Genomic DNA, 23,662 nt, shown 5'->3' with positions numbered 1-23,662 from the left:
GTTTGAGTAATAATATAAGAAAAACAGAGGATCAGGCAGTTGGCCCAGAGGCTATTGCTACAAAGGGAGAGATTCATGATTGCTCCCGGATGAGCTAGAACATAGCACTATTGCACTGGCAATCCATTCATTCAGTGTCTGTGGGAAGGACAGAACCCTCCTACCATGCTGCAGGGGCCTTGTAGCCACTATCACACCATTTCCCAAACTGTGGGGCTTGCCCCCACTGTGTGGGGGACATGAAGAGCTGGCTCTTGCTTCCGGCTCTCAGCCCCTGCCATTTTACATGGGTGACCAGGTGCAGACACTATAAAAAGAAGGCAGCTGGTGAAGTTCCACATGGAGCTAACTGCCTCCTGTAAAGGTGAGCGAGTGTGGGTTGTTGGGGTGGGGAGGAGGATGGGGTTAAATGGGGCGATTGGGGTATGTGGCTCCGGGAGAGGGGGATGGAGTAAGAGCGAGGAGTTGGTGGTTCCTGGCTTTGGGGGAGAGGGGTGGCGGGGAGGGCAGGCGGCTCACAGCTCGCGGGGCTCGGGCACGGGCTCCAGAGGAACAGGGCTCGGGCGTCTCAGGCTGGCGGTTGGCCCCGGCAGCATGGGGCTCGGGCAGCTGGCGCCGGCAGTGCAGCTCGGGCGGCTGGCCCCAGCAGTGCAGCTCGGGTGGTTGGTCCTCAGGGCTTAGGTGTCTGGCCCGGGCAAGCAGCTCTGGTGGCTGACTTGGGGCTCAGGCAGCGGGCCAGCTGGGGCTTCACTAGTCATCCACAAGGGGCCAAGAAAAACTATTTGTGCTTATTTTTAATAGTAAATGTTTTTGTATCAAGTTTTGAGTTTATTTTAAATTACAAATTGATTTTTTTGTTAAAAGGATGATGGTAAAGAAGAGGTGAGGGGGCATGAGGGTTTCTCAAAAATCAAAAGGGAGCTTGATTCCAAAAAGTTCAGGAACCCCCAGCACTACCAGAATGACGCTGATGAAATATGAAGACAACCCTATCTTCTTCTTTTGGCCAGAACTTAGATTTTTGCAGTTGGAAAAGAGTGACAGCATCCTAAGGGAATATTCAAGCCCTGAAAGGCAATAAGACAAACTGTTGGGAAAATACATAATAAATAAAAGGAGCCCACTTATTTGGCCTTCCAACCTCAATAGTTAATTGTTACTTCTACTGACAGTTTTATTTCTTTTTAAATATGGATGCTTTAAGACAGGTCTGCAGCACTTCTATTTTGTGCACTGACATCTAATTTTAATGTCAATATTAATCAGGCAGTTCTGACATAGAAGATGTGACAACACTCTCATTATGATCAAAGAAACAAAACCTTTCAGATCTTCCTTAGTAGTGAGTGATGGATGAGCATGACTCCTGCAACACTTGGGGAGAATCAGAGTACTCAAACTACATTAAGCCCTTTTTTCTTCTGATTGACATGCATGGGCCTTAAGCATGTGCTTAAATCCACTGCTGCACTGTGCCAATAAAGAATATAACACAAGAGAGACCACACTTAACATGACAAACAGAAATAGGAAATAATAGCCAAGTGGAACATACCAAATAGCGGGGGTGACAGTAACCATGGGCCTCAGAACAAGGTGGAAGGGGGGCGTGTGGCTCAACACCCAGGAGGAGGTGGGGCCAAGGGCAGAAGGGATGGTGCCTAGTGTAGACAGCCCTTCACGTCACTCAGGCCGCAGTGCTGCTTCCCTCAAGAGCCATGCAGAGCGGTGGAGCAGCACTGCTGCTGCACTTTGAAAGAAGCTCACAGCTCCAGTGAGGGCAGCCAGAGGGCCTATACCACAATAACACTGAAGGAGGAATCTTAGCTGTGACATCTTCTGATTGTCTTCGTTACAAATGTGCAACCACAACAGCACTTAAATGAAGAAGCCATTAAAAGATCTTGGTTGCCAGGTATGTCCAGTTACAATACACAAATCCGTTCTTCTCAAGGATGGCTTTTCAAAAAGGATGTAAGGGCTGCGATTGGCTCCTTTTCATCCTATAGTCATTTGCAGAAGAGTATCCCCTCCCTCCCCTCAGCTAGGTGTGTATTAAGACCAGACACTTATCTTTTATTTAAAAGGAGGATACAGCAGAGCTTAGTTTCACACATCTGAGCCAGCAAAGGCTGAGCTTTTGGAAGTGCTGTCAAGCTGCCTTGTTAATGCCTAGCACAATGACTCACTGGAAATCACCACGGGAAAGGAAATGGAACAGAATGAAAACGGAACAGGATGGGACTTAAAGAGGAAAAAGAGTAAGGACAGAAAGGAAACAGGACTATTTAACATGGCCTGAGGTTACAGGTTCTGTAGCTGTGCAAGATAAATTATATTTAACAGCTTATAATGGGTCCTAGGACACCAGGACTATGAGCCTCCATGTTCAACGCTGGCTCTAATGAAAGGGCCCTTGCCACCACGGCTGGGTTTTAACCCCTTCATATATAAGCTAGGAGCTATTCAAGCACTTTCCTTTGGGCTATGTCAGCCTGCTGTCTTCACTTGGCAAGCAAACAATAGGGCCACCCCAGGTCCTGAATCCCTTTGAAGCTTTCCTAAGTGATAGCTACCTCTGGATGTGGGATTACTCACAGCAAGCCCAGATCCACTGCCCACCAAGGTTCATTATGCCTCAGTTTACTAATTTTACCTTAAATCACCACTCCTGTATAACACACAGCACTTGCAATAAAACTGAAGATGAAGTATTTCAGAAAAGTTAGAGATTCAACTAGACACAAGAGGGAGGGCTGGAAACAGCTACAGTATGTACCAAAATCACAAAACACATACTTGGGTCTCAAGTTATTAACAGTTACTTTTCCTATCTCATAAAGTAGGTTTTCCCTCCTCTGCCAAAGAGCTGGCTGGCCTCACAGAAATCAGGATACATTTTTCATGGGAATATACTCACCCTTGAAGATGCCTCCTGTCTATAAGATTACAAATTCCCTTTGCCACCCTTTGTTATGCCGAAACAATCTTTTGTCCATCAGTAGGGCGAGTCCCTTTCTGTGGTAATTGTCTTTCTCTGCAGGTCTCTCTAATGGAGCCTATGCATGACACAGCTTCTTTGTAGTGAAACTACAGACTTGTATTGTCAATTGTTCCTAGGACTTTTCAAGCATCAGCATAACCTTGACAGGCATCAGTTTTTCCTTTATTAATATCATGTGTTCTCTGGTTTCACTTATAGGCAGATCAAGACATCCCAGGATTTGAAGGACTGGTTTCCGAAGGCAGCTAGTGAGTGAGGCATTCTATTCAGCGTGTACCCTTATACAGCCACCTGCCACGTTGAATAGTAACAGAGAGATAGCTGTGTTAGTCTGTATTGTAACAAAGCAAAGCAGCAGTCATGTAGCACTTTGTCCCATGAAAGCTCATCACCTAATACATTATTTTGTTAGTCTTTAAAGTGCTACTTGACTGCTGGTTTTTTTGTTAGTCAAGCGGGTATAATTTTTCCATCTATCTGAGTTCATGGGCTATAAATTAGAAGATCTGTAAGAAGAAATATAAGCAGCTGCAGAGTGAAACCTCATTTTTAAGCAAGTGGAATTCAGATGCTCAGGAAAATATATCTATTCAGTTTAGGAGAAGTAGACACAAAGCAATTCTTTCCAGCAATGCAGTGATTGAGAACAACTGTGCTTCTGTCAATATACATCTATATAAGTAAGTTGAAAGCCATCAGAACATAATGAACACATTTTTTTTTTGGTAGGCTCTCTCTCAGCAGCACATGGGTATGACTTTTGCCTTCAATAAATATAGAGTTGTCCTTCTAATAAATTGGTGCAATGTATACAAGTTCCTCTACTCAAAATATGTTCACATTGAAACCAGCCATAAATATGCAAGGTATTATGTCATTCTGAGCAAAAATTGAATGGAAAACAATGTGTGAATTGTCTCAGTAAATACATGTTCATGACAATTTATTACAAAGTTGCTTACTGAACTCAGAGGAACTGAAAATGTGTCACTTGTGCTACTACTGTTCCTACTGATTAGACTGAGTTTGGGTTTGCAAGGAAGACTTCTGGAACTTACTGCAAAATGGCTATGTCTACACTAGAAGTTTGTTTTTTTTGTTTTTTTTTTTTGACAAAACAGCAATTTTGTCAACAAAACCTGTGGAGCGTCCACACTAAAAATGTGTTCTGTTGACATATTGTCGACAGAACTTGGCACTTTTGTTGACAGACTTCTGCTTACCCCGCATGAGGCAGAATGCCTTTCTCAACAGAATCCGTTGGCAAAAAGTGTTGTGTGGATGCTCTGGAGGGCCCTCTGTCAACAAACAAGTTTTCCGGGTCACTGGCAGCCCTGTCTGCTGTGCTTCTGGTCAGCCATTCTATCAAAAGCAGGCCAGGCAGTCCAGCCACTCTCTATCCACAGAGTGGATCGCTTTTCAGTCCAATTTTATATGTGGAAACACTGTCAACAGGAGTTTAGTCAATGAATACAGATGCTCATAAAAGCTGCTAGCAATATGAGAAACAAAGATGGTTCTAATACCTTTCCTGGCTCAAAACTAACCTTTGGCTTTGAAATTTCTCATTCTGTACCAGATGCAGATCTACAGTTGTATTTTATCATGATCTGATACTCTGAAGGGGTCCTGACAACTGGCAAGATTCCTATATTGCAAAAGATTTAATAAAAATCACCCAAGATTAACTGCCACGCTCAATAAGTCATCTTGAAAAATGCCTTGGAAAGAGAAGATTTTCAAATGTACATTCTGCCCCCAAATCTCTGATTTAATTCTAGTTTCTTACTTTTAGATCCTAAAGTGACATTTGCTATATTCAATAAACAGAAAGGTGATTGTCCCCATTATACAGAAGGCAGCATGAAAAGGTATGTTTCTATATTAAAGTAAGATTTTCCTCTTCTATGTATATCCGGTATCTGCAGAAATACACATTCCCATTCATGGCAAGGCAGGGTAGAGGGCCTCATGCTGTTAAGAAAGTCATTGAAATACATCAAATGAGAATTATTAAACATAAGATGTTGGAACCAAATCACATTTTTTCTGTTGTCAGAGACAGGTGGGAATAAATATTTTCTGAAGTCTCAAAACAAAGCAATCCCAGTACAAATCTAACTGCAAATGAGATCCCAGCACAGCGTTTCAGTTGGTATTATCTTCTCTCTTCCATCCAGCAAAGTATACTAATTAACCAATAGCTTAAAGCACTCAAATTACTACTGACATCTTTCTAGAGCAGCCTCACCATTGTACACACAAGAAGCAAAATAAAGAGTTCTAGTTTATAATTTCATACTACTGCAGTTCTCTCAGTTTTCAAATGTGGGCATATCATTAAAGACCCCAAGATAATTCTAAAAGTTTTAAATTACTACACTATCAATGATATTATGAAATGGAAGTATGATTTACCAAACACTGAAGAGAACATTGCTTTAAAATAAAATATCTACAGAACATGCTTTAGGGAAAAAGAGTTACATTGTCATTGTGTTAAATTCATAGCACTTGGTGTTCCATTGTGAACCTGGCTAATACAAGCTGTATTCTGCAGTCCTTACTTAGACAAAATTCTCCCTGAACTCAGGAGGGAATTTGCTTGAGTAAGACCTGCAGGATCTAATCAAGTATCAACTTACATTGTCTAACACTCCCTTAGTTGCTTATTTGTCAGCTATGATTTACTGATGTCCCATGCAATCTGAACTTCTTGGGCAAGATCCTCAGTTGGTGTAAAATGGGACTGATCTTGTTTTATGCTGAGATACGATGATTTATACCACCTGAGGTGCAGTGAGGATATTACTTAATTTAAGCCAAGCCATTTTTTAAACTTAGTTCATTTTTCGAAATAATGAATTTCACTCATCTCTTATCCTGAGAAAGCTGTTTGAAACAAAATCTCTTTATAGTCCTACTTGACAATATATACCACAGCAATGATTCAAAGTGTTTGCAAACAGGGTAAGGCAGAAAGAAGAATAGCTTTGCTGGGAAAATGTAAACACCATAAACAAGTCAGAGGAATCAAAGGCAGAACAACAGAGAAAACAAGACTTTGACTGAAAATGAAAAAGTTAACTCTTCCACATCTGCCTTCAGAATAGGACAAAAAGCTCTACAAAAAGCAAAAGGTACTTGATAAAAGCGACTTTAATTAATATTGTAATTCTGGATTGTTGAGTTCTCTAAACAGAAATTTGGTAATTGTCTATTTCCTGCTTCTCTGTGTAACATGTATACATATATTTTCCAGTCAGTTATTTTCAGAAAGATACTGTAGAGAATTTCAATAGATGTACTAAGAACAAATACAATTTAAAGAGAAAGGAGTAAATTCTCTGTATTTACCTGTTTATAAAGGACAACACTGAACAGTATTCAGTTTCAAATATTGATCCTTGTGCCCTCTCTCTTTTCTGAAGAATATAAGAACTGAATGAATTTGCATGACATCCTTTTAACACAGAATTTCTTTAATTATTTCAGAAATATAAATAATTATCCAAATTATGAATGAAAAACAGCATGATATGGACAAAACAACAAAAATGATCCTGTTCTTCCTCATTTAAAATATTTTCTTCACAAAATCAAGTGTATTGTAGTTGTAGAATTATTCATTTGTCTGTAAGCACAATGCTATGCTATAATAAGTTTCAAAAATTCTGGTGTATTAAAGTTTTAAACATTTTCCATCCTAGGTGAGAAACTAAACCTAAGGAAGGTATTTTCAATAAGCATACCTATTAATCAAAGACACTTTTTGGTCTATAGTTGATGGAAAAAAAAACAATAAAAAGTTACTGTATAAGCTTTTGCAGCAGAGGTGAGTTTATTTCAGTACTGTGCATACATATCACAGCTAAACAGTACTCACAGAAGGAATTTTACGACTAAAACCAAGAAAACTGTAAACAAATGCATAGCAGAAAACTTCCTCAAGAAAGCTTAAATTAAGCCACTCTCTAAGTAGCACCAGAGCTCTTTAATATTCACTATAACACTTCATAGACATATATCTTTTTAATATCACAGTGTACACTTCATGCTTATACTTTAACAGAGGAAACAAACTGGGTCTAGTATTTTCTTGGGGGAAGTTACTTAAGTATCCAAGTTAGTTTGCCCTCTTGACATTTCTGAAAATTTTGTGGGCCCAATTGTACAAAATTTTCATAGATGAGTAACTTCCACTTGCCGTTGCAAGAACTTAACTCAGCAAGTATCAGCCGGCCAATTTTACACTTATTTTCCCGCTATCTAGACTCAGAGACCCTTACTCATGTCTACTAGTAACTTACTCCATGAGCAATCCCACAGAAATTAATGGAACTTTTCAGAGAGTAAACACATACACAGGGCATGTGCTCATAACACATACGCAGGGCAGAATTTGACCCAATTTAATTTTAATTTACTCAGTGTTTTCAGACAGCAAGTGAATAAATACCAAAAAAATTGTGAAATTACTAAAAAATGTCTACCGCTTTGTGTAAGTAGAAATATAAACAAAAAGGTGTAAGGGGAGGCATCCTGATGTCTGTGCTGCAGGTAGTCCCTCAGCATAACAAATTTAAAACCAACTATAACATGCACACCTTTGGTGAAATGCTGGTCACTGGAAGACCTCCTGTGGAGTTCAGTGGGGCCTGGAATTCCTCTATTCTACCAAATCAGAAAAGACAAACTTTGCCTTTCTGCAAACTGAGCAGAACTTCCATTGACATCACTTTGAGTTTTGATTGCCATGGGCCATTGTGTGTTTGGGTTGAGCAAGTTATCACTCATCTTGAAGAATGAGAAGTATGTGGAACCTTATAGACCAACAGATATATTGGCTCATATGCTTTCATGGGCAAAGACACATCCAATGAAGTGGATCTTTGCTCACAAAAGCTTATGCTGCAATGTATCCGTTAATCTATAAAGGTGCCACATGACTTCTTGTTGTTTTTTGTAGATACAGACTAACATGGCTTCCCCTCTGGAACTTGTCACGCAGCTGGAGTAAGGCTGGAAGAATCTGGATGTTGATTAGCACAGAATTTGATTCTATACTTGTCCTACCCATGGTTTGTGGTCAGATATACTTAATACTTTTTAGATTAGGTCCTTGCACTGGCAAACAAACACTCGCATGCTCAGCAATGCGCACTTGAGTAGTCCCTTCTAAGTCTCCGGTGCTACGCACTTGTGCAAAGTTAAGCTTGGCACCACAACCATTTATCTGACAAAGTTGCTGTATCCAATGTGTTCTGGTATTTAGTTAATGATGAGAGTGGCACTTTTTCCTATGATTTTTATTGCTTGCTTTTATCAGCGCTAAATGGCCTTTGTCCCTGTTGCCATTGGGTTTGATCCTGGGTTCACTGAGAGTTTGACCTCAGTGGAAGCAGAATCATGCAATTAAATACAATAACTCACTAAAACACAGTGCCTCAAGTAGATAGTATTAACATCTCTGAACTGCGACATTAATCACACATAAAAAACACATGAATACACAGTGTACAACTGACCACACTCTTCCCCTTGCAGCTGATTTCTGTGGGTTGTTTTCCTCAAAGCAGTGGTTTTCAGATTATGTGTAAAGGCTCTGTGAAAATCTTACATTAAGAACAGACTGAACATGATTCAGCTACATATGCAGACAATACATTTCCAAAGAGGTACGCACGTTGATTCAAAGTTTTTACGGGGTCTGCAAATGATCAAATTTTGAAAATCACAGCTTTAAAGATAAAACCAATAAAGTTAGCAATCCTGCATGCTGTCCTAGATTAATTGATTTCAATGGATTTACTCTAGATTTACAGGAAGCATAGCTGAGCCATTTATAAAACATCATACTTAATTGTTAAATCCTCCACCTTAGCAAATGAGTGATTAGGTTCCACAATGTATGAACATAATCAGCTGACAGTGAGAGCAGAGCCTGGCACTAGGTATAAAATATAAATTTTGCAAGGTAAAGATAGTAACACCACACATGCTTCCATGATTTTCCGGTATTAATGCCTGCAAAATATGAGCATGGTCTAACTGAATTATTACAGGGCAATGCCCCATTTTTATTTCATATACACACTGTTGCCCACATTATTTCTCAACATAGATTTCCAGTAATATCTTACACTTTCATAAGGGTTTTACCTCTAAAAGATCCATGCCATGAGCCCTCCCCACATCATACTTACACACATGCAGCAGCAATTGACTAACAAAGGTAACTATCAGAGGAATGTGGCTTCATAGATACAGACAGGAAATACTACTTCTAAATTAGAAAGTGTAATCCTCCCTTAGGGCAAACAAGATAGCTACTAAACTTTAGCATCAGGTTAACCCTTTATAACAAAAGGCATGTACTCCTCTAATAAATGTCCAATTTTCCATATTGCAATGGTTGACTAAATTGAGGAAAAGGAGGAAGCCTTTAAAAAAAAATAAAGCTCAACATGGAAGGAGAAACCAAAACACCAACCCCATCCTCCCCAACAATGCCCCCTTCCCCCAACACACACTTGGTGGGGAAAGGAATGCTGTAAAGAAAGAAAGAAAATGAAAAAAAAAACCCTCACCAAACCCTGACTATCAAACACACAGTTTTTTACTTAAAAATAACAAAATCCTTTAAAATTTTGTTATAAAGTAACAAGGAGTTATTCTGCTCCAAATCAAATATAATCCCTTTTGCCTGTACAAGAATAAGGACAGTGGGGCTATAAGAAAAGCCAGTAAAGAGAACTGCTCTGCTTCTATCACTTAACTCTTCCTTTCTGGAAAAACAAAACAAGACAAAAAACAGTTGTTCTGAATTAGTCTTAAAGACAATTTCCCAAGTAAAGCCCTAATCCCCTTCAGATGCAATTGCTGAAACTTGATGGGATTATAACAGGGCTTCTGATAGAATCTTGTAAGTGCAGATTTAGGTGTCTTGTCTATATTATCCTTTTCAACCAATCCAACTTTTGATTAATATTTTAACAATATCAGTCATAAAATCAGCTCAGCATTCCTGCACTAAGAACATAAACACAGACTTGGTTTCTTATACCTCTGTCTCTGCAGATTACCAACATGCTGAGGTTAAAAAACAAACAGCTCCTCTCCATAACATTAATAATATCCCTTTTAACAATTACATTCAGATGTCACAGGAATATCATTCTGCTTTAAAAATACAGGAAAGCTGTTTTAATCTGTACTCACCAAACACAGTTCCTTTGGGGGGAAAAAATCAAATAAATTCTTGGATCTCAATTTGATTTTCCCCTTTCAATTTATTAAAGCATGTAATTTCAACTCTCCCTCCCTCCAGTAAGGTGGAGAATAGTAAAAGACCTACAATCTGATCCTGGAAGCTGGGTATAATCCACTTTATCAGAGCCTGATGAGCCTAATGTAAGGAGTTGCTCTGAGGAGAATTGAAAAGGTTGTCAGATTGTAAGTGATCAGCAGCAGAAGGGAAACATCAGAGCTTCCTGTTACATCACTCTGACCCCGCCTGCATTTAGTATTAAATTACTTTCTTTCTCAAATAGCACATCTCAGGAAAGCACTGCTCCTCTAATATTTCCAGACAAGAGCAGGAGGCAGCCTGACCACTGACACATATCATCAGGTATGCAAATGCTTGGTTCCTAGTGAAAACTAGTTTACTGTCACCTTCACTGAGATCTGTTGAAACTTATGATCCAGATAAACTACTGCCTTGAAGAGAATCTGAACATACTCCTACTGTTCGCAAAGCAGGGCTGAATTACTTGTTTTTTTTCACATATCCACTCAGGAGAGCATGCCCGGCTTAAAACTACTTCCAGGTAAATGAACCAAACTAAGTCTTTACTCATAAACAAAGAATGGAGGACAATAACGACATTCCTCTATACAAGCATAGTGACCTGACTGTGTCTGCAGAATCCTTTCTGCAAAGGACAGCCCCGTGCCTTGCTTTATGCTCATGACAATTTAGTGCTGAGAAGATATATCCTGACATAATTAAAAATTGGAAGAATAAACTCATGTTAAAGATCAGAATCAAATTTCTACATGAAGACTAATATTAAATTAAAACTATCAGATTGATCCTATCTCACACACATTTTTTAAGCTGTAAAATTTAATTTTTGCATGACAGCGAGAGAAAATATCAAGGTAAAATAAAATGATAAAGTGGCTGTGTGGCTTGCTGATGGACAGAATGCAGAACTACATTTTCCAAACCAGCTAGTGATGTAACAAAAGCTAAATTTTTATTGTCCAGTTTGAGGATTCCTCAGAACATACAAATTTAGATCTTGAATTAGTGCTGATTGAAATCAGTCGATAACTTCCCACTAACTTCAACAGGTTTAGAATCAGGAAAGTGACATTAGCAGGTGCTGGTGACTTCTCTTCAGAACGTCAGGTCTTTTCAAGGTGTCCTTTAAGCTTCCCAAATCAACAGACATCTTGAAAAGTAAATAGCGATGTGGCAATACAAAACAAATGGAAACCCAGAGTTTTATGCTCTGATTTTGCTAACTCACAACAGAAGGAGTGCCAATGAGTTCAATGAAACCACACATCTGTGTAAAGATGCTCAGGAGATAAGCATTTAAAGGACTGAGAGTTTTACAGACATCTGATTCATTTCCACTTAAGTATGGCAGGGTTTTTAAATCAATGTGAACATTGTTTGAGAATAATGTATGTCTTTTTAAAAAAAAATACTCAGACTAAGAATGGACAATTCAACTAGAAATAAACGTGGCATTGGGTAAAATTCTGAACTCATATTGATGTAAATCAAGAGTAATTTCACTCAGAACAGGACCTTACTTTATACTTCTAAAAGGATGTGGCATCATGGAAATATGGAAGCGGCTAAACCCTGTTCCCTAGCAGAACTGCTGGGCTACAATGAGCTAGACAAGAAGAAGAAGCAGTTGGAACCTGGACTTTGATGTGAAATTAGTTCTTGATCTTCTTGGTCATAATAATATCTATTCAGAATATACAGAAAAATAATAATTACTCATTTTTGAGAAGCAGGACTACACACTATCCCAAGAAAATGGAATTGGCCATGAACACAGAGTATGTACACAAAGATGTGAGTATTTTATTACCTGAACATCTGTTTGCCAAAGCAAACTTGTGAAATTTAAAGACCTTACCTTATTTTTTATTTTTAAATGAAGTTCTCAAGCAATTCTTATCTTAACATGGTAGGATCACAAAAAATCTGTTGGGTTTCAGACTTATGACTACGCCTATGACTTGATGGCCCAGATTAATTTTACAGAAAAGCAAAATCTTGGATCATCAAGCCCTAAGTTTAAACATAAATCTGAGCAACCAAAAGTTAAAAGAATTAAACAGAACAAATTTGCAGATCCAAATTTTCTAATCCAGATCTCTTCTCCCAAAACATATTAGCTACATCTACGCAAGAAGCCTCTGTTGACAGAAGTCAATGTTGGGAGGGACCCCCCTGCAAAATGTCTGTCAACAGATTGCGTCTATACATAAAAGCAGATCAAAAGAACAATCCATTCTGTCGACAGAGAGCAGCCAGACCGCCCAGCCCTCTCCCAACAGAACGGCTGACCAGAAGCTCTGCAAACAGGGCTGCCCAGGGAACCAGAAACCCCGTCTGTCAACAAAAGGGAGCCAGAGCATCTTAATGGCTGTATTTTTGACAGAACGCTGTCGAGAGAGGTGTTATACCTGAATGTGGAGTGGTATAACTCTGCCAGCGGATGTGCTGGGTTTTGCTGGAAAACTGTTAACAAACTGCATTTTTACACGTAGATGTTTTGTTTCCCCCCCCACCCCGCCCCGACGAAAGTCCAGTTTTGCTGGGAAAAGCCTCTTGGGTTGAAGTAGCCATAGAGCAATACTATGTGAATCAACCAAACATAAGAGACAAAATATATATAAAAAAAGTTCTTGTATCATGTTAACAGATGTGAACTATGCTGGAGAAAATCTTTTTAAACTGGGGTGGAGAAACATTCCTGTCTAGTTGCCTATAAGACTGTGATATATGCAGTGTAAAGCTGCCATCTAGAGTTTAGAATTCACACATACATGATTGAAACCAATTTTCACTTCATAGTCAGAATGGACTAAAAGAGTTGATAGAAGGGGCTGCATAGACCACTTCTGATGCATAGGACATTATTCACCTTTATAGGCCAAATACAATGTGAACATGAATGAGGTTTGAAAATATTCAGATAACTGTCATCCCTCCCCAGTTTTAGGCTAATTTTAGTCATGAGCAGAAATATGAAGAAATGTTCATCAGATTTTATTTTCCTCCTGATTAAAAATATGACTTACCTTATCAGTGGGAAACTATTTTTAATAGGTATCCATATCTGGTTTGTTGTGAGGTAGGTTTGCTAAATACTCTGCTGCTGGCTCAGAGAAATCTATGGATGCCACATGGGTACTTTTCCAAAGAACTGCTCCGAACTCTTTTAAGTGCATTGATCTCTAACAGTTTTATAGAAGCAAAGTATGAACATTTTTATTATTTCCTAAACTTTATCTTTGTTTCATTTTATTTTACACTAATACAATTTTAAAATAAAGATAACACCTTAAGGAAAGAGTTGTGAGGAGCCAAATTTACTTGCAAGTTAACAGGCAAGAACATGCTGAATCTGGAATGGCAGAGATCTTATTAAAATTTAAAGAAATGGATTGGTTCTTAATGCATGTATGATGGCTGTGAAACAATGAATGGGTGGAACCAGAGGGAAAAATCTGGAGAAAGAAGTAAAATAAATAGAATTCAGGAAAGGTAATGCAGGTTAGAAAGGTAGTAAAAGTGATTGGGGTGGGTATGTTAAGAAAATTAATTGGAAAGGAAATGTAAGTTCTGTACACATCCTACATTTCTTTCAATATAATCTGAAGGGATTCTGGCTGTAGAAAGGAATGGTTAAAAGCTATGAAATGCCAGGAATCCAGTTACTGGTGTCACTAATGCACAGAATTCAGTTTCAGATTTTTGGAAGCTGGGCCTTGGTCACTTCATTCCTTACACCCAGCCAACTCCATTACTCATTAAATATTCAGCCTTCACTTTTAGCCATCTTTGGGGAACCCATTGGTATGCCAACACTGGCAAATCATTGAGCTGAAACTTGCTCACTTAGGAGTGTGAAAATATCACACCTTCCTCACCCCCACCACCCCCACATACACACCCCGCTCCTGAGCACAGCAAGTTTCGGAGCTGTAAAGCACCAGTGTAGACAGGTTCCCAGCACTGAGAAGTGTTTTTTCAAGCACTACGAGAGTTCCCTCTCTTTGGGTGCTGGCATGTGATCACACTCTTGTGTTAAAGCTCATAGACAAAACCATCATATTGATGCTCTAAATGCAGCTGTGCGGGATTCTAGTGCACCATATCTCTCTTCAGGGCTTCCTGTGTCTTCCTGTGAGCATTCAGCTGATCACACTGTGAGCATCTAGCAGGATGACTACCTGGATGGAACACTTTGGGAAGCCTTACATCCCTCCCCCAACAAAAAAAAAGGGGCCATGTGCCCACAACTTAGCAGTCAGCACAGCCTCTCAGCCAGTGGTGTAAAACTGAATAATGTATTAGTACTGGTAGTTAGTGAAGTTTCTGCTTGGGGAGGCAAGCTCCCCAGCCTGTTGCCCTGCCCATACTCCACCCCTGCTCTGCCCCTGCCTCCTTTCCACTGTCTCCCTCTTCTCTCTGCTCATCCATTCCAGCCAAATCCCTGAACCCACATGTAGCAAATAACATTTGGAAAAAAAAAACCCCACTCTTCTAAAATTTCTTTCTAAAGAAAGTGGAGCCTGTTTCCCCTGCACCCGAGGCAGCAAAGACTGGACATGCAGAAGGTGCTTAATTAAAAACACTAAATTTAGGAAATAAAAATGTCACTTACAGGATTTTTGATATACCCTGAAAATTGTCTGATATTTGCAAAAAAAGTTGTAGTGAGGGTAAGTCAGTTATCCGGCTGAGTACAATATTAAATAGTGTGGAACACCTGATGCAGCCCTTCCATGTTTTAGTTTCTTCATTAGTATTTCTCAGCTGATTTTGTATTTTCTTAAGCCTTCATAGTGTAATTATTCCAGATTTCTACATATTTAAGCTCACTGAAACAAAGACATCATTTTGAATTAATCGATCAGAGTTGTTGAGTGTGTTTATAACAAAAGTTTATTGCTTTTAGAAAAAGGTAATGCTATTTTATTTTGTGTGATTTTCATAACAAGATATGTTTATGAAATTTTATTATATTAAATTGTTTCCAAAGATTAGAGGTATAGCAAAGGATTTTATATCTTAGAAAGGTGCTGAAATTGGTGGAGGTTTGTCTTAAATCTAGTTCATCAAATACTCAGAAAGAAAAGAGACCTCATTTCTCCAGCCATCTAAAAATAAAGGAATACTGTCCATTCAAGGGCCGTCTTCAGCAGTGGGGTGAGAGGAAGATAAGTTGTCTAGAAAGGAGAGCAAGTTTTTGTACTGTAATAAATAAAATGATAATGTGTCTTTTAGCTCAGGGTGGTCTTCTGAAGAATTTATTTAAAATCTATGTCTGAAGGTCCAAGCGTTATTTAAGGCTTTTCACTTGTAACTAACAGATCCACCTCAGAGAAAGAGTCATCAGTCTGCAAGCTGTAACAGTCTGCTTTTGGAACGTACAGGAATGGTCAGAATAGGGGCAGGAAGTGGGGAGCACAGACGCAGGGGAGGCATTGCCTCCCTTTACCTCTGATACCCGCCTCCCATGTTTATTAGCCAAGAAGAACACAGAGTAAAACAGATTTTCGTAGCACATAAAGCAGGAGCCTTCAGCCACCTCCTTCTTGGGGGTGAAAGGAGGGGTGGAAGCCAAACCACAAAGCCCTGAGCTGTCCCCACTAGTCCCAAATCACAAATTTGACCAGCTTCCTGATGTCCAACTCTGTCATGAATGAATGCTTGTAAAGGGTTAAACTCACCAATGGGTTCTCTGTTGGCAAGCAGCCATATGAGTGAGGGGAAGAGAGAAGAGGTTCTTTAATTGAAGCAGTTACCCACTGAGAGAGTATTTCTTTTGTGTGGCCGAAGGAGAGAAACTCAGAGATGGTTTAAACCTGAGCCAGGTTTAGAGGATTCGGTAAATATCCAGTCTCAAGAAATTTTGGGCATACACACGAGTAAGTAGAGAGGAACCGTTTACTCAAAGGCAATCATGTTATTTTGTATTTTGGTTTTGTTGCGGAACTTCTCAGACTGGCAGATGTACCCCCTGAACACTGTCACTTCTAACCTGGATCTCAGGGAAATAGTCCTCTCTGCTTTAGTCTATGTTTTCAGCTACTCTGTAGCACCCAGCAATGAAGCATACTTTATCACAGATATCTTCTGCTTTGTTAATAAATCACTTTTTTTAAGGCAATGGCTATGTCTGGACTGCATGCTCCTCTCAGGAGACTGGACGTCCCTTGGACAAAGTCTGCTGTGTCGGGAGCATTCTTCCAACATCCCTGCCTTCGTTCCACAAAGAAGAAGGGATGTCCCAGATGTTTCTCCTCTCTTGATGTTCACACCTTCACATTAGCTGCTGACTGAAATGACCTTGTCAACTCTGGCCCTCCTCTTGACTGGGACTCCCTCCTTTTCATGAGCCTATAAACTTAAACCCTCATCTGGAACCCCCACTCACGCATCTAACGAAGCAGGTCTTTTCCCACAAAAGCTTATGCTCCAACATATCTGTTAGTCTGTAAGTTGCCACAGGACATCTTGTTGTTTCAGCAAGGGCTAAAGCCTGTTCCGACACAACTGCCAAGAAATACACAAATATGTTGTGCAGTTTACATACACAGCTCTCAGCAATCTAGACACTGCCAATGATTTAATTCTTGTGTCTTAAAAAAGAGTTTCTGTGTGTGCATACCTAAAGCTAAAAGGTCAGGTCTCAGAGATTACAGTTTAATTTCTCGACCCCTGCACATACCTTTTTTTTTTTCAATCTCTCTCCGAAGGGAATGTTAAGAGATTAAGGGTACCCCACAGGGAGACATAACAACTATGTGTCTTCCTGGGTTCTAAAGAGGGGTTTTCTCACTTGGATGGTGGCAGCTACCTCCCAAGGTCAGGAAACCTGTGACCTTTGGAAGATTTTAAGAAGAAGCCTATAGAAGCAAGGTATTTTTAATGTCTCTTGCAGGCCTCCAACTTCTGCTGTCAAAGTGTCAAAGTGGAGAACAGCCTTAAAAGTCTTAGACACAACCTTCTGTCCCACCTCTTTCCTTTATACTTGAGTAACACAGGGAAAACTGAGGCACACACATAGTATTCTGGCAAAGTGTTAAGGACATTCCCACTTCAACACAGTTGGTTACTTTGAGTTTAGTTGCTCTAAGGGACTCACACTAAGCAGAGGAAGTTATGTGAATGAGAGAGAGAGGCAAAGGAAAGGAAGCTCTGAAATCTGGATTACATCAGGACACAGACCAGTGTGTTTAGTGTTTTTTCTTCAGAAAGATAAATAGCCAATAGGGATTACTTTATGGGAACATGAATCTTTTCCTAGGTTAAATGGCCTGTGAAGAAAGAATTCCATATGGCTTAAGCAAACTAAATAGGTGGAGGTAAATGGCAGTAATACTTCCCATCTGACTGATGTGTGCCCAGCTCCTGCACATCCAAAGACATGAAGATGATTCATGTTCTTCTAAGGTGAAATCCTGGCCCTGCTGAAATCAGGGGGAGTTTTGCCATTTATTTCTATGAGGCTGGGGTTTAAGTTCAGCTGTGCAATTCCTGTCGGTTTGAGAATGTCCAGCTCCTTTTTTTGGATATTGCAGGACCACTTAACATTATTGAACCTACTCTTCAGTTTGTTCAGAGTTCCCTGTAATCTGTGCACTTGTGCGGCTGCTCAGAAGAGATTCAGACATCACCCTGCTCATTAGCAGAAGGCCCATAGCTAGGTTTCTTTGTTTCTACTGATGCTGCACATTCGCACATGCCTTGTTTCACATAAAAATAGAACCCCCATATTGCATTAGACTTGGAGATGCCAAACCTGCGGAAAGAATGTCCCTTTAAGCAGTGTTCTGAGGACAGTCAGCAGTAGTTAGTGGTGTGAATTAATCAAACTGATATTCTGCCAAACAAAGCAAGATATTTAATAGAGAAGCTTTTAAGTGAAACATAACATTAAAACAAAATAAACCCTTCTGCTTACTACTGTGCTAACTAATCCAGATGACCATACAAAAACACACAAAAAAATAGAAGAATGTTTCATGTTTACTTTGAAAAGTCAACAGGGTAATAACATCACATGCAACATTTAGCAGATTAGCACTTTTATAAAAACCAAACAGTAACGATGGAGATTTGGATAAAGTGAAATTTTGATTTTTGTTCCAAAGCTTTGCTATGAAAGTGAAAGTTTGATTTTTAGCTTTGGACTGAAGAAGAAGCCCAACAATTAACCCACTTGTAATATGTTTTCTTAGCGCATGAAATAGGACATGCTTAAGCCCCTGGCATGGGCCCCCTTGGGAAGATGAGATAGACGGACTTTTAGTCTGACCCAGTATGGCCGTTCTTATGTAAGTTACAGGGGAAACCAAATATTTGCCTGATTTACATTCTACTGAAAGTCCTGTTGCTTTAAACATCTTCACACTGCAAAGGGTGGTAATCCCAGGGCTCCAATAGCAGCAAGAGAGCATTGATGGAATGGGGGCATCTCCTGAAAAGCACATCTCTTCTCCAAACCCCTTTGCACAGACTTGATGAGAAAGGAAATGATTGCCCCCAAGAAACTAAAGCGTGCGCAATACAAATCCATCTTAGAACTGCTAGTACTTTGAGAACTGTACTTCTTACTACTAAGGAATATGGGCCTGATGCTCATTTACAGTTCAGTGTTCCCACCTGTAATTTTTCCATCCATGGATGGAATAATTTTTTATGTGCACCAAGGCAATAGAAATGCATGCTGCCAGATGTGGGCTGCTATGGGTGCTCCGCTAATCAGCTGGGTGGCACCTGAACGTCTCCTGGGTGGCTGCCCAAGCACTCAGCTTACAGGGAACACTGCTAGGATCCCTTAATACTGCTCTAGCAGTGCAATGGTGTCTTAAAGAGAGACTGAATGAGATCAGCAGAGCAGTATAAAGACCTGTAGCGTCCTGGGTCCAAAAGAGTGTAAAACTGCATTTTTGAGCTTAACATACTGCTCTGGGGTGATATCTTTGCAGATCTCACGCACTGTGCAAGACACTGTGGGCTGACAAACGGTGCTTGGATGGGAGCACTGGAAGATAGCACAGAGGCTACAAGATAGGGTATTGGTGATTCTGTGGAGGGCAGTTTTTCCTCTGTGCTCCTACTAAGCCAATACTTCAGATTGCCATGAATGGTGGGAGTCACAGTGCTGCTGTGAAATGAAAACACAAGATTCTGTCTTCCCCTGTTGCAGCTATCACTCGCTTACAGTAATGGAACAAGACAGTTTCTTTACATACAGTTAAAGTCAGTGGGCGTTTCTCCTGAGTAACCGTGCAAGCTCAGGCCTTCTGACTTCACTTATCATTACTAAGTAACGGAGAGAAAACTGTGCTCGTCTATATACTATCAAAACAAAACAGCAGTAAAGTAGCTCTTTAAAGACAACATAATTCATTAGGTGAGCTTTTGTGGGACAGACCCTCTTCTTCAGACCATATGGCTATGGTATGGCTGATATGGCTATGGCCTGAAGAAGTGGTTCTCTCCCATGAAAGCTCACCTAATAAATTATGTTGGTAGTCTTTAAAGTGCTACTTCATCATTACTAACTCACCCATTTGTCTAATATAGTGATCTTCTCCAATACAATGCAGTTCACAAACTACATGGTTTATTGCTGAGCTTCCTTATACAATAGTGAATCCATTTCTCATTCAGGGTTTGATTTAATGTATTTCCATCAATTTTTTTCCCCAGCACTGTATATGTTACCATAAAACATAACATCTTATTGAATCTTTCATCCAAAGATCATAACACGCTTAAGGGACTGAAGCATGCAGCCATAATGTGATTGTTGGGGTAAGTCACATGTCAGTGACACTAGTATCAGCTTTGCCCTGCAATAAGGAAGATCAGAATCAGACCCTAAAACAAGCTGCATGTGTGGAGAAATGACATGATTAATCTGCACTAAATTATTCTGGATTTATACTGGTGAAGAAGAGCTCTGTTTCGTTTAGTCATCCCATTATGATTTTTTGTTCCTCACAGAGTTTTATATGACAGACAAAAAAAGGTATGATCATTTCCAGGGAATATTTCAGTACTAGAAGCATTTTTCAAAACAGTCTTAACAGCGCAAAACATAGAGAGGACAAACTGTAAGAAAAGCAGAGGTTTCTGAAGTAACTCAGACAACACCTATCAAATGGAAGAATGGTTCATTGCATCTGGTACTAACTGTGTATGTTCCCTCTTCTGCAACAATTTTCTGTGTGACTTGAACCAGACAGTCACATAGGGCCAGGTTTGTGAGTACTTAAAGAAGCAGATAAGTACCTAGTGGATTTTCTAAAGTACATATCTGCTTCTTCAGGCACCAAAATAACATTAAGCACCTGGTCTTTCATTTCTCTCTTTCAGTCTCCTTTATGTAAAACAGGGCTAATAGCAATTTCCTGTGTGACAGAGGTGTAGTGAGGAAAGATGCATTTAAGAGTGGGAGGGGTTCACATATGATGGAAACAGAGCCATATAAATTAAAAGTCTTTTGAAAACTAGCTCATTTTTATATATGCAAAGTCTTTAATGCCATGTGGCACAAAGACACTCTATTCAACACAAAACATATGACAATGGTAAAAAACAAACGCCAACCAGCTACCCCCCCGCCTACTCACCTGCCTGAACCTATCCAGTATCTTTTGCACTTTGACCAACTTTGATTTTTTTGTGTTGTTTTTATATAGACAAAGATATAATCATGCTTTACTGGGAAGACTTATCTTTCAAGCCATGGCTCCACTGTGACAACAAAGTGAGGCCTGATGACTTCATCTGTAGAACTTGGTGTCCTTGATGTACTTTGGAATTTGTGAAGATTCACAGCACCATTTCTCCACACATTTATATTCTCTTTGTGGTCTTTAGGGGGACTAATTCTGATTTTATGCTCATTTTACAACAGTATGACTATTGTAGAGGAGAGAAGAGAAGAGGTGCGATTTGCTCAATGTATAACAAATGAAATCAGAATCAGGCCCAAGGTGTATTTTTTTCCTTTTCACAATAACCTCTCAATGAAAAATGAATTACACATGCCCTGTATCACAAGTATTATTATACTTCCTTTCAAGAGGAAATTTTCCAGAGGAAGACAAAGAGGACTATAAAACAGACTAAGGGTAGCCTTCCTGATGTTTGAATCATTGTGGCTTAGATGCATACCCTCAGTCTTCTCTGTCCTGCTTTGTTTCAATTTGTGAGTGTACATTGCCAAAATGCATTTTTAACTAAGTTTAACAGAGAAAAATTAAATGCTCAGCACACATGGGATATGTCTATACTAGAGAGTTTTGTCAACAAAACTGGCTTTCTGTCAACAAAACCCATGGAGTGTCCAGATTTCCAAGGTGCTCTGTTGGCAGTAAATCGATAGAATGCAGTGATTTTGTTGACAGCACTCTGCCACTCCCCTACATGGCAGAATGCGTCTGTCAACAGAGATCTGCCAACAGAAAGCCAGTCTAGGTGTTCCAGGGAGCCTTCCATTGACAGGCAGGGCTTCTGGGACACTGGGCAGCCCTGTCTGCTGTGCTTCCAGTTGGCCATTCTGTCGAGAAAATGGCCAGCAGCCTGACCGCTCTATATCAACACAGCAGATCACTTGTGGTTCACTCGGTGATTTGGCCACAATCTGTCAACAGATGTTTTTTCAGAAGATATCTTTCAACAATAACTTGTTGACAGATCGCTCTAGTGTAGACAGAGCCATGAATGGGGAATACAAAACCAAAGAGATAAGCAGCCCAATACAGTACAGTATTGTACAATACAATCAGTACAATAAAGAAGCTGTAATTAATGCTTTTTTTTCACAGATGAAAGATAGTGGAGTTGTTCACATATCTTATTTAAAAAAAACAGAGATTATATCCTTTCAATGATGATTTCATCTTCTGTCAGCTTCACCGGCTGTTTCTTTCTTTTACCCTTGATTTTGATTAAGCTTCTTTGTCCTTGTCTTTTACTAAAATCTAATGGCAAACAAAAATAATTTTATACATGTACAAATAAGACACCGATGTCCTATGAAAATAAAGAAGGATCCCATTCTGTACTTCCACACTAGTGTTACTACAGATATACACTGTGTCACTTAAGGCAGAATGTGGGCAATCAGCTAGGATCATGGGCCTGATTCAGCTTTTACATAGCCTGACACAGCTCTATGGGGAGTAAAAAAGGAGTTACCTCTGAGTTTCAGTTCTATAAGAGGGCCTGCTCTAAAGCCCACTATAGTCAATGGCAAGAGACCCATTGCCTGTAATGAGAGCTGGATCAGATCAATGACAGCAAAACTAGGCTAATGACTCGAATCTGTAATATTCTGCAGTGGTGTATTTGTTCGGTGGAACAAAGTCTGCTCTGAGAGCCACACATAAAATCTCTAATGAAGTTAAGGGGTTAAGTTCATCCCTGAGTGATCAACACAAGGCCCTTTGCCACTTAAGTCTCACTGATGCCCTGTTTGGATGGTTTCAGTTAGACTTCAGTGGTGCATGGGTTTGTGCGGCTAACCTGCTGAGGGTCAACTTTCACATGTACATCTGAAGACACAATTTGCCACATTACTCCCAGGTAGCCAAGTGGGTGTCTCCTCCCAAAGTCACATTCTTTGGGACATCCCCATTTTATTTGTTTCAGTGAAACGTGCCACCCTTATTACTACGCTGATTGTTATTGTTGGGAGACATATTACAACGCCCAGGGAAGAATTCCCTCCTATATTCTTCAGTATTCAGACTGGGAAGAATAAGCACTTCTTTCCCACGCTGAAAAATGAGCAAACCCCAGAGCAAGGTCATGGTACAAGAGTGATCAGTTGATCCATGGTGCAGTTGGAGCCTGTTTGCACAACATTGGTATTAAATATGTCTGCATTTTATAACGGCTAAGCACATATGACCAGATTTTCAAAGGTATTTAGGTTCTCAAAGATGAGAATGGGAAAATGAAGGGCTGTTCAAAAGTGCTTAAGCAAGCTACCCATCAAGGGGACTCACAAGGACCATCATCCACTGCGGGCCCTGGGGCAAGGTGGGAGGAGGGCTCAGCTCCATGCCTTCAGAATGGGTGGGGCCTAGGACAGTTAGCCCTGAGTGCTGCTCAGATTGTGGCACCGTGCCCCCCACCGCAGATCTGTGTGGAGAGGCAGCAGCATTTCAAAGGGGTCCAGAGCTCCAGCCACTGCTGCTGCTACTTTGGCAGTTGCAACAGCCAGAGCTCCAGGTTCCTTTGCAATGCCAGGCCCCAGGGCAACTGCTCCTTTTGATCCCCTTGTTGATGGGCCTGAGGGAAATTAGTTAACTACTAGGCTTTTCGGAGACTCCTGTGTGCATTATTAAGTGCCTTCACACCTT

General features: G+C 40.1%; 2 protein-coding genes across 7 annotated transcripts in view; both read right to left on the bottom strand.

Annotated features, from left to right (window-relative positions):
• CALCRL (calcitonin receptor like receptor) overlaps window positions 1-10,436 on the bottom strand; it is a 113,354-nt gene extending 102,918 nt beyond the window's left edge. Inside the window, exon 1 of one of the 6 annotated variants that reach the window (XM_075002016.1) lies at window positions 10,362-10,436. The gene's annotated coding sequence lies outside the window, so the exon portion shown is untranslated. Of the gene's footprint in view, window positions 1-6,361; window positions 6,428-10,225 lie in introns of those variants that run through there. The other 5 variants (XM_075002019.1, XM_075002020.1, XM_075002015.1 and 2 more) reach the window with 5 other exon arrangements.
• A 7,856-nt stretch (window positions 10,437-18,292) lies between these two features.
• The window catches only part of TFPI (tissue factor pathway inhibitor), an 81,739-nt gene continuing 76,369 nt past the window's right edge, over window positions 18,293-23,662 (bottom strand). The window contains exon 8 of the mRNA XM_075001295.1: window positions 18,293-22,276. Coding sequence (XP_074857396.1) covers window positions 22,170-22,276 — 107 coding nt within the window. The 3' untranslated portion in view covers window positions 18,293-22,169. The remainder of the gene's footprint in view (window positions 22,277-23,662) is intronic.

Source organism: Carettochelys insculpta, chromosome 8 (genome assembly GCF_033958435.1).
Source record: "Carettochelys insculpta isolate YL-2023 chromosome 8, ASM3395843v1, whole genome shotgun sequence".
Classification (NCBI taxonomy): domain Eukaryota; kingdom Metazoa; phylum Chordata; order Testudines; family Carettochelyidae; genus Carettochelys; species Carettochelys insculpta.
This window is presented reverse-complemented; position numbering and strand designations above follow the sequence as displayed.